The 14,582-nt window shown below is 55.5% G+C and overlaps 1 protein-coding gene across 3 annotated transcripts in view; it reads left to right on the top strand.

Moving 5' to 3' along the window:
• Nucleotides 1–14,582, top strand: part of SLC9A3 (solute carrier family 9 member A3) — a 39,607-nt gene that overhangs the window by 11,470 nt on the left and 13,555 nt on the right. For all 3 annotated transcript variants that reach the window (XR_010659005.1, XM_065905486.1, XM_065905485.1), the window contains exons 2-3: nt 11,351–11,653; nt 13,351–13,511. Coding sequence is in view for 2 of the 3 variants with exons in the window: in XM_065905486.1 (XP_065761558.1) it covers nt 11,351–11,653; nt 13,351–13,511 (464 nt within the window). In the remaining variant the exon portion in view is untranslated. The remainder of the gene's footprint in view (nt 1–11,350; nt 11,654–13,350; nt 13,512–14,582) is intronic.

Genomic DNA, 14,582 nt, shown 5'->3' with positions numbered 1-14,582 from the left:
AGCCTAGTCTACAAGGGATAAAACAGTAACGTGCTAGTGACCTCAGAACAGAAAGCACTCGAATGTGCAGAAACCCTGACTCTTGATCCCTCAGACAGGTGGGGCTCCATCGAGCAGCCCCAACAGGGGGGCTCATGGGGGCCCCTGGAGGCCAGCAGGGGGGGCCAGCAGTGGTGGGTGGGGGGCCATGGGGGGTCCTGGGGACCAACAGGGGGGCAGCATTGGGGGAGGGGCAGCATCCAGGGAAGGGTCCTGGGGCAGCTGCTGCACTTGGTCCTGAGCCTCCTGCATGCTGGGGGAGCAGAGTGGTCCCAGTGAGGGCGTTGGCAGTACTGTTCTCCAGGGATGGGAAGCACCTTCTCACTCCAGCTTCTCTCGTGACCTGGTGCCCATGTGGGGTCCTCTGATGGCCTCCCCGCCTCGGGAACCCTTTGCCCTCTGCAGCGCGGTATCCATATCAGAAACCGATAGTCCCACGGCTTCCTGTTGCTCTGGCTCCGGGCAGTGCCCATGACAAAGTCCTGGCTTTGGGGGCCATGCTGGAAGCACCTGATAGTGGTGGCTGCAGCGGCAGAGCCGCCGCGTGAACGGCAGACACGGTTTATGACACCTTGGAACTTGACCACACACTTTATCTGCAGAAAACATGTCCTTGGAGAAAACACCTTGCTGAAATTTTTCACATGAAAGTGTAAAGGTCGATGGAGGGCTTCCCTGGTGGCTCAGATGGTAAAGGGCAATGAGATGTAATCCTGCTCCCCGACAGGAAATCTGTTTGCAGATTCTCCAAGCCCAGCACCGCCCCCTGCCCCCAGCAAAGTGAAGTGTCCTGTGTCCTGGCTCTGGTGGACTTCAAGGCAAGTCTGATTGTTACCCTCAGTCTCCCAGCCAGCCACCAAGCTCGACTGAGGCTGGCTTGTCTCCTCTCACGATGGCTCCCTGTGATGTGATTAACTTTCTGTTCTTGAATCTTAGAACTTTGAAGAATGCCTTTTCTGGTTTGTTTGGCCTCCAGGGCCACCAGGTCCAGCTTCCTCATTCTGTAATAGCAGAGTCACTGAGTACATGCCCTTCTGGGGCCTTTTTGCGTCTCGTGCAGAGAGAGGGTTTGTGTGGTGCTGGGGTCTGTGTGACCCTGATGGAAGCCTTACTTCTTCCTGCCTTGGCTATTTTTGCTGGTGTCTGCCTGTCATAGCTCGTGTTCAGTGAATCCTTTCGTGGAGTAAGGTCTCAGTGACCTGGTCACCAGCTACTCCAGCAAGCATGCCCTGTGACTGTCTGCGTGAACCGTCTGCACCTGGGCCTCTGCCATGGTTCCCTGCTTGGGGCCCAGCCAGAGCGGCCCCTCAGCCCCCCTCTTCTGAGGCCCCGGCCCCCTCAAGCTTACCTGCCCTGCACCCTAACTTTTCTCACACCTGCTCCAGCTTCACTGGGACACAGATCAGTAGAAATCATCTAATGTGAAGTGTTTCTCAAGTCTCTAGGTTTATATTTTTCATCAAATCAGGGACACTTTTGGTCGTCATTTCTTCAGATTTTTCTACCTTGTTTTCCCTCTCCTCTTCCTAGGGCTCCAACTTTACCTATGCTGTGTCTTCTGTTATCATCACACACACTACTGAGGCTCTGTCCACTTTTTATCTTTTTCTTTGTACTTTGGATAATTTCTACTGTTGTCTCTATCTGCTGTTAAGCTTATCCGTTGACTTTTTTTGTATCAGATACTGAATTCTTCAGTTCTAGAGTTCCAATCTGGTTCTTTTAGATATCTTCTATTTCAAGGGCGAGCAGGTTACGCCCATGGGCTGGCTGACTGTTTCTGTAAATTAAGTCTCATTGGAGCACAGTGATGTCCATCTGTTCATGTATGTCCTGGCTGTTTTTGCACTACAGGGGCAAATTGAGTAATTGAAAATCAGAATGTATAGCCCACAAAACTAAACAATTTACTATCTGGCTCTTTTAGGGGAAAAAAAAGAAAAAAGCCAAATCCTATTCTATTCCACTGCTGAGATTTACTCTTTGTTAATTCATTACAAACATATTTTCCTTTACCTCCTTGAGCATGGTTGCAATAGCTATTTTTAAACCCTTGTCTGCTATAAGGATTTAGCAACATCTGGGTCACCTTGAGGTCTCCACTGATTTGTGGATCTTGTTTTCCTGTTTATTCACATGTCTAGTAATTTTGCATTGTTTCCAGGACACTGTGACTGATGCATTGTAGAGACTCTATTCTGTTATGTTCTTCTGGACAGCACTGACTTTTGCGGTTGCTGTTGGTCACTGTTGTTTTGCCAGAGCTGGGCTGAAACTCCAAGTGTGTCTCCGTGTGGTGACAAAAGCTGAAACCTCTGGATTTTTAGCTTCTGCTGGCATCTCAGGACCTGCCTCTTGTGTGTGACTCAAGGGTCAGCCAGATATTTCAAGAGTTCATACAGAACCTGGGGTTTGGCCTGTCAAGCTCTTTCCTTTCTGGGATCTGCCTCCTCCCTTTTCAGTTACTGTGATCACCCTGAGCTCTGATTTTTCAATCCAGTCAGGCTATAGGCTTCTGTCTGAGTGTTGGCTACTCTGCATGACCCCAGGTAAGACCTGCCCTCTGGAAAACAGTCATAAGGAAACACAGAAATTGATTCGTGCTGGTCTCATCCTCAAAGTGTAGATCCCTCTGGTTTCTGTCTTTGGGCTCTCTTCAGTGTTGTGGGTGTTTTTTCCAGACCTCATGGTCATTAACAGGGGACAGATGGCTGGACAACTCTTGACAGTGGTTCCTTTGCTGTGACAATGGGAGCGACTCCACTGGTGCTGTGAGGTGCAATTGTCACAAACTCTTAGAGCCGGTCATGAAATCATATGAAAGCAGAGCTTAAATGTGCACCTCTGTATGTGGAGCACGCAGAGCAGACTGACGTGGAGGAGGGGTGAGCAGGCTCTTGGGGAGAAGGTGCAGCTTGTGGAGACGGGCTGGTGGCTGCAGACCCACCTGTGGACAGGGACAGGGCCGTGTGACTTCACTTGACAACACTTCTGTTTATTACTTTTGATATGGTGCTGGAGAAGACTCCTGAGAGTCCCTTGCACTGCAAGGAGATCAAATCAGTCCATCCTAAAGGAAATCAGTCCTGAATATTCATTGGAAGGACTGGTGTTGAAGCCAAAACTCTAATACTTTGGCCACCTGATGCGAAGAACTGACTCATTGAAAAAGACCCTGAAGCTGGGAAAGATTGAAGGCAGGAGAAGGGGATGACAGAGGATGAGATGGTTGGATGGCATCACTGACTCAATGGACATGAGTTTGAGCAAACTCCGGGAGTTGGTGATGGACAGGGAGGCCTGGCATGCTGTAGTCCACGGGGTCACAAAGAGTCGGACACGACTGAGTGACTGAACTGATTCTGAGAGTGTATAATTACATGTGACATCATCAGTCACACTGCCGTGTGGTTGCTGCCTGCCCTGTAGGGGATGGCATCTGGGTGGATGCCTCTGAAGACAGGATAAGGGTCCTTGGGCCAGTGTCTGTCCAGGAAGGGGCCTCAGGGAGACCACAACATGGTGTAGCGAGTACTGGAGAGTCAGAACTGGGACCTGTGTGGGTTGGTGTCACAGACGTGTGTGTGGGGTGTCCCTGTGTGCATGTCTGGGTGTCCCTGTGTCTGTATGCCCCTGTGTGTGTGTCTGTGTGTCCCTGAGTGTTTGTCTGTCTGTCCCTGAGTGTGTCTGGGTGTCCCTATGTCTGGGTGTCCCTGAGCGTGTCTATGTGTCCCATGACTGTGTGTCCCTGTGTCCTGTGTGTGTGTCTGTGTTTTTGCCTGACTGTGTGACATCCCAGGTCCCACGTGGACCCACTTGTCCCCTGGAGCAGGCAGAGCCCCAGGCCTCCCACCCTTCTCTCTGGAAGCATTGCACTGTTTGCCTGCTCCGAAGCAGATCTGAATGTACACGTTAAAGTAAAACCAAGGGATTTACCATGCCTCTGCATTGCGTGGACTCAGCTGAATCTGCTGAGAGATCCCAGGGGCGGTGGCCTCGGACAGCCTGACCCCAGGCCCGAGGTCCCAGGCCGCGTTCCAAGGGGGCGTGAAGATGGTTGGCAGTAACTTCCCAGTGCCCGCCCTGCTCGGGGCCCCTCCAGAATGGCTGACTGGAACGGGCGCCTCTGACCTTTAACATCAGTTCGAGGGTTGTAATTACAGGTCGAGGCATGTGTCCCGTGCTGTGACCATCGCGTGGCTGAGCTCAATTAGCTGTAACTCGCCAGGCCTCTGCCGTCAGTGACCTGTAGGCTCGGAGGTCCCTGTGGAAGGCCGAGCCGCTCCAGGACGGCCTCACGTGGTTCCTGGGGACCGGCCTCCACGGGGCCCCCGGTCTGTCCTGCAGAGAGAGCTGTCCTGTCTCCCTCGGGCACTAGCGTTCTGTGTGGTCCTGGACACGTGTCATGCACTTGCCCGGCATCCAAACCTGTGATTCTGTTGGGTCCTGGCCACCCCCGTGGCTCCTGCCCATGAAGTGGCCCTGTGGGTCTCGACCTGGCTCTGGCCCCACAGTGGATGCACACTCGGGCCCCGTGTTGGCCCTTGACATACGAGGTGCTTGAGTCCTGGAAACCTCGGGTGGGCTCTGTCCTGGCAAACTCGGCTCTGATGGGGAAGGCTGCCCCCCACACTCGCTTCCCAGGGCACTCCCCCGGGACAAGGGCCCTCTGTGTCCATGGCCAGGGTCTGTGTCCGCGGCCCGGGCTCCGCGTCCACGGCACAGGCTCTGGGGGGCCGCACGTGGAGACTGCAGCAGTGCGGCCCGAGGTGCCGAGGTCACTGCTCTGACTTGCTTTGTGGGCTCTTCTGTCTTCAGAATACAGAAGATGAAGGTTAGGAGGGTGATTGGGCCCTTGGCCACCAGGCCCCCCCAGGTTCCCCCAGTGTAAACCGGGGTGCTGGGAGGTGGTGGGGAGGAGCAGGTGGCGATCCCACGACTCCCCCATCATCCTCCCAGCTTCCCCAGGAGACCCAGCCACCTGGGGACTCAGAGGCGGGAAGGAGAGCACCCAGCGAGTGCTCTGGCCGCTGGTCATCCCGGTCATCTCACGGAAGCTGTGACAGGAGCATCTGTCCTAACCACACTCAGGCCGAGGCTGAAGGGAGGGTCTGGCCTGCAGGGACACGACCCCACAGGGAGCGGCCGCCTTCCTGGCGGGTGGACAGCATCTCTGGGCTGGCCACAGCAGGTGTGCCTGCCCAGGGCGCTTGGCGCTTGGCCGACTAGCTCCTAAAATGCCCATTATGGGCTTAATGGCTGAGCCACTCACAAATTGTCATTTAAAATCAATCAAGTCTTCAGCTTAATTAGCTCATTACCATGCAGACTGCCGTCTCGTGGTCACGAGAGAAGGGGAGAGCCATGCAGCCTAACCACTGGGTTGGAGGATTGCTTGCAAGGAATTCCCATCACACAGAGACCTGGAGCTACGGGCAGAGACAGAGAAGAGGAGCCCCACGCCCACCCCATGAATTGCTGCTTCCCTCTCCCCTGAGACCAGAACAACTGGGAATCAGGGGCCAACCAGACGCCAGAGCCCTCAGACCACAGGGAGGGATGGCCCTGCCTGCTCCGATCGCTAGCTCAAGTGATGGCATGTGGACCACATGGCAGCAAGCCTGCCTCAGGGTGTCCTCCCGCTCCTGGGGGTGGTAGGGGTGGACAGAACCATGTGATGGGGGGTGGGGGAGGGAGCAGGGGATAGAGGGCTCCCCCGGAGAAAAATGTTAGCGAGAAACGGGAAAGTTCCCACGGGTTCTGACATCAGAGACAAGGAGCAGAACACAGATGCAGTAGGACAGGCGCTCACAGTGAGACAATAAAATAGTGGTGAAAATAAAAACTGGAAAAGAACGAACACAGTGAGATCTTAGAAATAAACTGTAAACATTAGAAAAGACCCTGATGCTGGGAAAGATTGAAGGCAGGAGGAGAAGGGGACGACAGAGGATGAGATGGTTGGATGGCATCACTGACTCAACGGACATGAGTCTGAGCAAGCTCCAGGAGTTGGCCATGGACAGGGATGCCTGGCGTGCTGCAGTCCATGGGGCCACAAAGAGTCGGACACGACTGAGTAACTGAACTGAACTGACCTTTGAAATTGAAAATGCATCCGTGCACGTGCGTGAAGAACCGCCTGTTGATAAGAAAAGGCTGATAACCCGGTAACACAGTAGCAAAGACCACGATACACGGGTCACAGAACAGGAAGAAATGCCTCCCAAATGATATCAGATACTCAGTCTCACTCACAATGAGACAGAGTAAATCTCCAGGGGATGCCCTTTCCCAGCTGCCTGGGATGAGGGGCAGATGTGCCCCCCGCCGTGGGCAGGTGAGGCGGGCGCCTGGGCAGGACACGGATGAGTGCTTATCAGGCCCTGCCCTGCTCAGAGGTGCGTGTCCAATGCCGACGGACACAGAGGTTGGAATAGCATGCCTGTCTGTCCACATTGTGTGTGTATGTGTGTGTGTGTATATGTGTGTAGTGTGTGCATGTCTGTGTATATGTGTGTATGTGTGTGGGTTTGTGTATGTGTGTGCGTGTGTATTTTCTCTCAATGGGTAAAAAGTTCAGATCACTTTTTCTGTGGGTTTTCAGGGCTTCCTTCCAAGCAGGAGCATCTGGTCAGAGGTCACCTGTGTCTTATCCACCCTTTGCCCAAATTATTACGGTTTTCTAGTAACCGTACAGGAGTGTGGCAGAGGATTAGGACTCCGAGTCCCAAAGGGCAGAGTTTTGTTGTTGTCGTTGTTAAGGGTCACCTGGCTCCTTGGCACCTTCCTGCCCCACTGGTCCCACAGCTGCCAGAGACAACTGTGATCTGAGACCCACCATGAACGTCTACTTTGGGGAGGCGTTTGGCTGAAGAGCAAACTCTGAGCCTGAGCTGAAACCGGCCTGCTGTCACGGCAGGGGGTGTGCTGGGGTCGGCTGGCACTGGCCACAGCCGGCCCTGGACCTGATGACTCTGCAGTGCTGGCCTCTTCAGAGGGGCCCCCGATCAGTGGTCACCAGACGTGGGCCCCTGGAGCCTGGCCGGGGCAGGAGGCATAGGTTTCTGGGGAACAGCTGCTGGGGCTGGCAGGGCTGCCCTCCACACAGCTTATGCAGGGTTCATTGGGGCTTTTGAGGTGCAGTAGCAGAAGCCACGTGCAGCCTGGGAGAAGCACAGCCTCATAGCAGCTCAGCAAGCAGGGGACTCAGGCTGTACTGTGGTTTTAACTCTCGGCGGACTTTCTAACTCAGCTCCCAGATGCCAAGCAGCAGGAGGGAGAGGAGAGGACATGCCGCCATCTGTGGACTCCGTGAGGCCCTGGGAGGAGAGGCGAGAGCCCAGGCCTTTCTATGATGGCATCACTCCGAGGGACCAGCACAGATTCCCGGGTCCAGGCCTGCTGAGCCGGGCATCTGGGTGGGGCCTGGGGCCCGCAGGGAGGGCTCTGGGCCAGGCTGAGGGGTAGGAGCAGGCTGTGAAGGAAGAGACGTGTCCCTCCGTCCCCAGTGGGTGGCCGGCTGGGCACGTGTGTGCAGGGAGCAGGTGCGGCCAGGCCCAGGCTCTTGGGCTCCTGCCTGTCTCCCCATCGGGGACCCTCCCATGCTGGGCTTGGAGGGCCCTCCAGGGGTCAAAAGCCTGCAGGCCTCAGGGAGGCCAAGCTCAGGCCTCCTGCTGACGAGCAGGGCGGGGCCAGAGGGTTTCCGAGAAGCGCGGCCCCCACTCCAGCCCCCCACCCTGAGCTCACAGGCAGCCTCCTGTGTGGGCACCTCGGGCCATGCAGCCAGCGGCCCCCCTGTGGGTTGGGAACCGTTTCCCTTGGAAAGGATGAGGCACCAGCCTCCTGGCCTCTGAGATCATCCGTGAAGGTGGGACCCCACCACTGGCTTCCTGGGTGGCTGCCCTCACTGGCCCCCTGTGAAAACCATCAGAGGAAGAAGCGGGACCTTGTCCTGACATCCAGATGACCCGCTGCTGCCACGGTGCCAGATCCCAGGAGGACTGCAGGCTCCTAAGGGGCCCCCAGTGGGTTCTTAGGGCCTCAGGGCCCATTCTGCTCCACTGGCTGAGACCTGAGTCTCCCTGGGCCACAGAGCAGGGCCCACGCCTGCCCCACTGCACCTCCGCCCGACCTGGGGAGGACTGTCCTGGGGAAGAGAGGCAGACTTTCTGAGAGCCAGTGTCTAGCCCCTAAATGTTCTCAGGTCGCCAGGGAGGAGACAGGCTGAGGACAGGGTGTGGGGCTCCTGGACCAGAACCCAGGTCCTAGGTGGCTGGGCGCATAAACCAGGCTCAGTTTGCTGGCCGGACCCTTGGGGGTCACACCCTGTGCTCTCTCTCCCCCGACCCTGCTGCCCTTGGGTCCTCGCGTCTCAGGAGACAATCCTCAGAATACAAAAGAAGACTTCTTAATAAACAGAACTTAGTTTTTCAGTCACACAGTCGTGTCCGACTCTTTACCACCCGTGGACTGTAGCACACCAGGCCTCCCTGTCCATCACCACCTCCTGGAGTTTACTCAGACTCATGTCCATTGAGTCAGTGATGCCAAACAACCATCTCATCCTCTGGCATCCCCTTCTCCTCCTGCCTTCAATCTTTCCCAGCATCAGAGTCTTTTCCAATGAGTCAGCTCTTCTCATAAGCTGGCCAAAGTATTGGAGTTTTAGCTTCAGCATCAGTCCTTCCAATGAATATTTAGGCTTGATTTCCTTTAGGGTTGACTGGTTTAATCTCCTTTCTGTCCAAGGGACTCTCAAGAGTCTTCTCAAACACCAAAGTTCAAAAGCATCAATTCTTCGGTGCTCAGCTTTCTTTATAGTCTAACTCTCACATCCATACGTGACTACTGGAAAAACCGTAGCTTTGACTATATGGACCATTGTAGGCAAAGTAATCTCTTTGCTTTTTCATACACTGCCTAGGTTTGTCATAGCTTTCCTTCCAAGAAGCAAGCATACTTTAATTTCATGGCTGCAATCACCGACCTCAGTAATTTTGGAGCCCAAGAAAATAAAGTTTGTCCTTGTTTTCATTGTTTCCCCATCTATTTGCCATGAAGTGATGGGACCAGATGCCATGATTTAGTTTTTCAAATGTTGGGTTTTAAGCCAGCTTTTTCACTCTCCTCATTCACCTCATTTCATTCACCCTCAGCAAGTGTCTCTTTAGTTCTTCTTCGCTTTCTTCCATGAGGGTGGTGTCATCTGCATATCTGAGGTGATTGATATTCCCCCCAGCAATCTTGATTCCAGCTTGTGATTCATCCAGCCTAGCATTTTGAATGATGTACTCTGCATATACTTTAAATAAGCAGGGTGACAATATACAGCCTCCATGTACTCCTTTCCCAATTTTGAACCAGTCTGTTGTTCCATGTGGCTGCTTCTAACTGTTGCTTCTTGATGTGTATACAAGTTCTGCAAGAGGTAGGTAAGGTGGTCTGGTATTCCCATCTCTTTAAGAATTTTTGTTTGCTGTGATCCACACTAGTTTGTTGTGATCCACACAATCAAAGGCTCTGGTGTAATCAATGAAGCTGAAGTAGACGGTTTCTGGAATTCTCTTGCTTTTTCTATGATGGATGTTGACAATTTGATCTCTGGTTCCTCTGCCTTTTCTAAATTCAGCTGGTACATCTGGAAGTTTTCTGTTTATATACTGTTGAAGCCTAGCTTGGAGAATTTTGAGCATTACTTTGCTAGCGTGTGAAATGAGTGCAATTGTGTGGTAGTTGGAACAGTCTTTGGCATTGTCTTTCTTTGGGACTGGAATGAAAACTGACCTTTTCCAGTGCTGTGGCCACTGCTGAATTTTCCAAATTTGCTGGCATATTGAGTACAGCACTTTCATAGCATCATCTCTTAGGATTTGAAATAGCTCAGCTGGAATTCATCACCTTCACTAGCTTTGTTTACAGTGATGGCCACTTGACTTCACATTCCAGGATATCTGGCTCTAGGTGAGTGCTCACACCATTGTGGTTATCTAGGTCATTAAGATATTTTTTGTACAGTTCTTCCGTGTATTCTTGCCACCTCTTCTCAATATCTTCTGCTTCTGTTAGGTCCATACCATTTCTATCCTTTATTGTGCCCATCTTTGCATGAAATGTTCCCATGGTATCTCTGATTTTCTTGAAGAGATCTCTAGTCTGTCGCATTCTATTGTTTTCCTCTATTTGTTTGCATTGATCACTGAGTAAGGCTTTCTTATCTCTCCTTGCTATTGTTTGGAACTCTGTGTTCAGATGGGTGTATCTTTCCTTTTCTCCTTGCCTTTCACTTCTCTTCTTTTCTGAGATATTTGCAAGGCCTCCTCAGGTAACCATTTTGCCTTTTTGCATTTCTTTTTCTTGGGGATGGTTTTGATCACTGTCTCCTGTATAATGTTACAAACCTCCGTCCATAGTTCTTCAGGCACTCTATCGGATCCAATTTCCTGAATCTATTTCTCACTTCCACTGTATAATCGTAAGGGATTTGATTTAGGTCATACCTGAATGGTCTAGTGGTTTTCCCTTCTTTTTTCAATTAAAGTCGAATTTTGAAGGAGTTTATGATCTGAACATAAGTGAAAAAGAGAACTATCTCAAACACCCATCTCTTCTGTCAATATTCCAACTATTTTGAAATCAGACTTAACATAGGATTCTTGCCACATTTTCGTTGGAGTCTTAAAATAAAACAAAGGAGAAGTGGCCCCAGTCGTGTGACCTCCCTTGAGGTCCTGGCAGGGCTGACGGGCGAGGGGACCGAGGGGCCTGACTGTTGGTGGGGGGACCTTTGGGGTCCTGCTGTCCCCAAGCACGTGACTGTGGTGGTGGGGGTGACTGCGGCTGGGGCGCCCTGGAGTGCCTGGCCAGGCACTGTCTTGTAGGCTGTCTTCCTGGGGGGCAGGGGGGCATGTCCTGCATGGGGGCGCTCCCGTGAAGACACAGCAGGGCTTCAGGCAGGGTGGGGGTCCAGGGCACCAGATACAGCACGGCGGTGAGGTCAGAGGGGGTTTGTGGGGCCTGGGGCATGGGAGCCTGCGCTCTGCTCACCTGGCCTCTGTCAAAGCAGTCATGCAGCCCCTCCAGCCTGACTCTGGCATGGGACTCCCTGCGGAAGGGGGCCGTTTTCTGAGCAGGAGGCAGGGAGACCTCTGAGGAGGGTGTCCCAGGGCCGGGTGGGCTGGCAGGGCCTCCCAGCCACACAAGTAGGGGCAGGAGGGAGGTGGCCACAGCCCTGGGTGGGGGGCCTTGTTTCCTGAGCTCAGGTCCTCTCCATGGAGCCAGGCTGGCCCCCTGACTTCCACTCCCCCCACAGGCTTCCACCTGTCCCACAAGGTTACCAGTGTGGTCCCTGAGAGTGCCCTGCTCATCGTGCTGGGCCTGGTGCTGGGCGGCATCGTCCTGGCGGCCGACCACATCGCCTCCTTCTCCCTCACGCCCACGGTGTTCTTCTTCTACCTGCTGCCGCCCATTGTGCTGGACGCCGGCTACTTCATGCCCAACCGGCTCTTCTTTGGCAACCTGGGCACCATCCTGCTGTATGCGGTCATCGGCACTGTGTGGAATGCGGCCACCACTGGGCTGTCGCTCTATGGCGTCTTCCTCAGTGGCCTGATGGGTGAGTGGGCACTGCCACCCCCGGGGGGTGGGGGGCTCCTGGAGGGTCCCAGGGGTCCTCGGGGCAGGCTCCCAGCAGCTGCGTCTAAGAAAGCACAAGACAAAGAACACAGACCTAAAAGGAGAGTGAGTGTGGGGGTCATCCAGAGATGTCACCAGTGGCCACTTAACCCTCCTGGGTTTTAATTCATCAACAGCCAGTCCACGCCCGTCCTCAGGCCAAGACATGTGTCCTGCTTGGGAATGAAGTCTGGTCCGACCAGGTTGGCTGGTGGGTGGGGCGGTGGGAACGAGCCAGCTGCCGTCCCTCCCCCTTGGCAGGGAGGTCGGGTCCAGCCTCAGATCCCAGGGAAGGAGGAGGCAGCCTCTGGCAGAAGGCGACACCTGAGCCCCACGCCCGTGGAGCCCAGGTAAACCTGCCCCCATGTCGAAGGTTGGGTGTCGTTTCTACTCAATCCGGCGGGAGAAGGCGGGCCAGCCTCTCCTCCATCACATGGGATCTGTGTCTGCGGCTCTTCCCCCTGCCCGTGTTTCCTGCCAGTTGGTTACTAACCTCAGCCCTGGCGTACCTCTGAGGTGCTCCCCACCCACCTGGGAGTCGGTCATTATCCACCCGGGAAACGAGCAGGTGGGGCCCTGCTCACCAAGGCCGCACATACGTGCCGGATGGCACGGCCCTGAGCTCAGCCTGGTTCCCATGTGCCTCTGGGCTCCGCGGGCTGAGCTCCCGGTGTTGGGGGTGACGAGGGAGGTGGGGGTGCTTCCACCTCCCTGGGCAGCAATCTCGGCTCAGCTTCGGCCTCAAACACTTCCATCAGCTGAACCAGACGAGGGGCAGGCCCTCTGACAGAAGAGCACGCACACCCAACCCCCGCAGTGGGGCTCACGACCTCCCTTGAAATCACAGTGTCAAAGACACATTGAGAAACAGGGCTAAGGCACCCCATCTGCAGGAGTCACCTAGGACTTTCTCCTCACCCCTGGGCAGTGTGGGCGTCCTCAAGTCCCCACAGCCATTCAGCACCAACCTCAAGCCCAGCCCTGGAAGCCCCCCAAGGCTAGTGTGGCGCCAAACACACCCGGCCAGTTCTCCCCAACGTGTGGGCCGCAGGGGCCAGGCAGGTGACGTTAGAGTGCCATTCCCAGCGGTGCCCTCAGGTGGGTGGGACAGTCTAAGGCCACTTCTGCCCCCAGGCCCAAGGGAACATTCTGGGGTTTGGCTCCCTGAGGGGCCACAGCCGTCTGAGGCCTGTGCTCCATCCTTGGGATGGAGTGGTCACGGCTGGGTGTCAGCCAAGGTCATGGAGCAGGGCAGTGCCCAGGGGATACCTGGAGCCCGGCCCTGCAGCCGGCAGACAGGGACGGTCTCTGCTGACCGTCGGCCCAGCTCCAGGCTCTGAGGTCTGCCCCAAGGCTGGGGCACACTGCCAAGGAAGGGTCAGCCTGGGTGGCCACAGGTGGGCCAGGCAGCGGCCATCCTGGGGGAATCTGGGCACAGCAGCCCAGCACCCAGAAACCCCGGGCCACCAAGAGGCCCTTTGGGTAGGCGAGGCCGCAGTGGGGGAGGGTCCTGGAACACACAGTCTGGCAGCCGTAAGTCCACAGTCCCGTCCCTGGGACCTTCCTGGCAGGGCCGGTGCAGGGAGGATTGGCCCTCCGGGGAGGAGGGCTCCCCCCAATGGCCCACTCGTCTTCCAGGAGACCTGAACATCGGGCTACTGGACTTCCTCCTGTTCGGCAGCCTGATTGCCGCCGTGGACCCAGTGGCCGTGCTGGCCGTGTTTGAGGAGGTGCACGTCAACGAGGTGCTGTTCATCATCGTCTTCGGGGAGTCCCTCCTCAATGACGCCGTCACCGTGGTGAGTGCCCGGCAGGAGGCACCTCCCAGTCCTGCTCCCTCACTGCTGGCATCCCAGCTTCGGATGCAGGCTGGGTCCCCGCCCTTGACCGTGGAGTTGTGGGTGATCACGGTGTCGTGGGGGACCGAGGAGGAGAGCTCAGCCAGGCCCAGTGTGCCCGTGGCCTGAGGGCTGGGGGTCCACGTCGGCTCTGGGTAGCCCGGAGAGAAGGGCGGCCTGTCCGGATATCAGAGGCCATCCTCCCCATGCCAGCCATGGGCTCTGGGGAATTGCAGTCCCGGGGGCAGCACGGAGTCGTCGCCTCCCTAGGGCTGGTCAGTGGTGTGTCTGAGCACCCGTCTGGGGTCTCCTCAGCCCTGCAGGTTCGCAGACGTAGTGGACATCCAGTCTCCTCTTTGCTCTAAAAGCCCTTTAGCCTCCATGTCCCGTAAATCTGTGAACTTCTGCCCAAGCCAGGAAGCTCCTCCCTGGCTCCTGTGAGGATCATCTTCCTTACAAAGGAGGAAGCGGGAGAAGCAGGGCGCTGTGCTCTGCTCCCCCGACCTTCACAGCTGCGCCCATCCCTCCCACACAGTCTCCGTGCAGCAACACCACCAGGTTTCCTTCCATAAACACAGCTTTGCGATCTGCCCCGTGAGGGCCTTCTCCCCACTGGAGAGCACAGACCTGGGGACACAGAAACATTTCTTCCCAAGGGCCCCACAGCCCCCCGGCCCGGGTCACCCCCAGGCCCCTCCCCTGGACATGGAGCCAGCGCATCCTTCAGGAGCTTTGCTCAGAGCACAGCAGGCACCTCCCACACACACAGCCCCGCAGCCTCGGATGAGATGTTAGGCATTTATCACGACGTCATAGCAGGATGAGGTTTAAATGTCAACAGGCAAAGATGCCAGGGGTGCCTCCCCACAGACAGGGGCCACATAATGGCAAAGTGACTGCAAATGAAACTCTGGGTGTGTCTTAGGAAATGAACTAAGGATCACTACGGCAGGCCAGCTTTGTGGCCACCCTGCTTCACCGCGGGCGGGAAGGCCAGGTTTTCTCTGAGGGTTCTTGTTCCTCCCAGACTGT

Source organism: Muntiacus reevesi, chromosome 14 (assembly GCF_963930625.1).
Source record: "Muntiacus reevesi chromosome 14, mMunRee1.1, whole genome shotgun sequence".
Taxonomy (NCBI): domain Eukaryota; kingdom Metazoa; phylum Chordata; class Mammalia; order Artiodactyla; family Cervidae; genus Muntiacus; species Muntiacus reevesi.
Note: the sequence above shows the minus strand (reverse complement) of the source record. Positions and strands in the feature narration are given on the sequence as shown.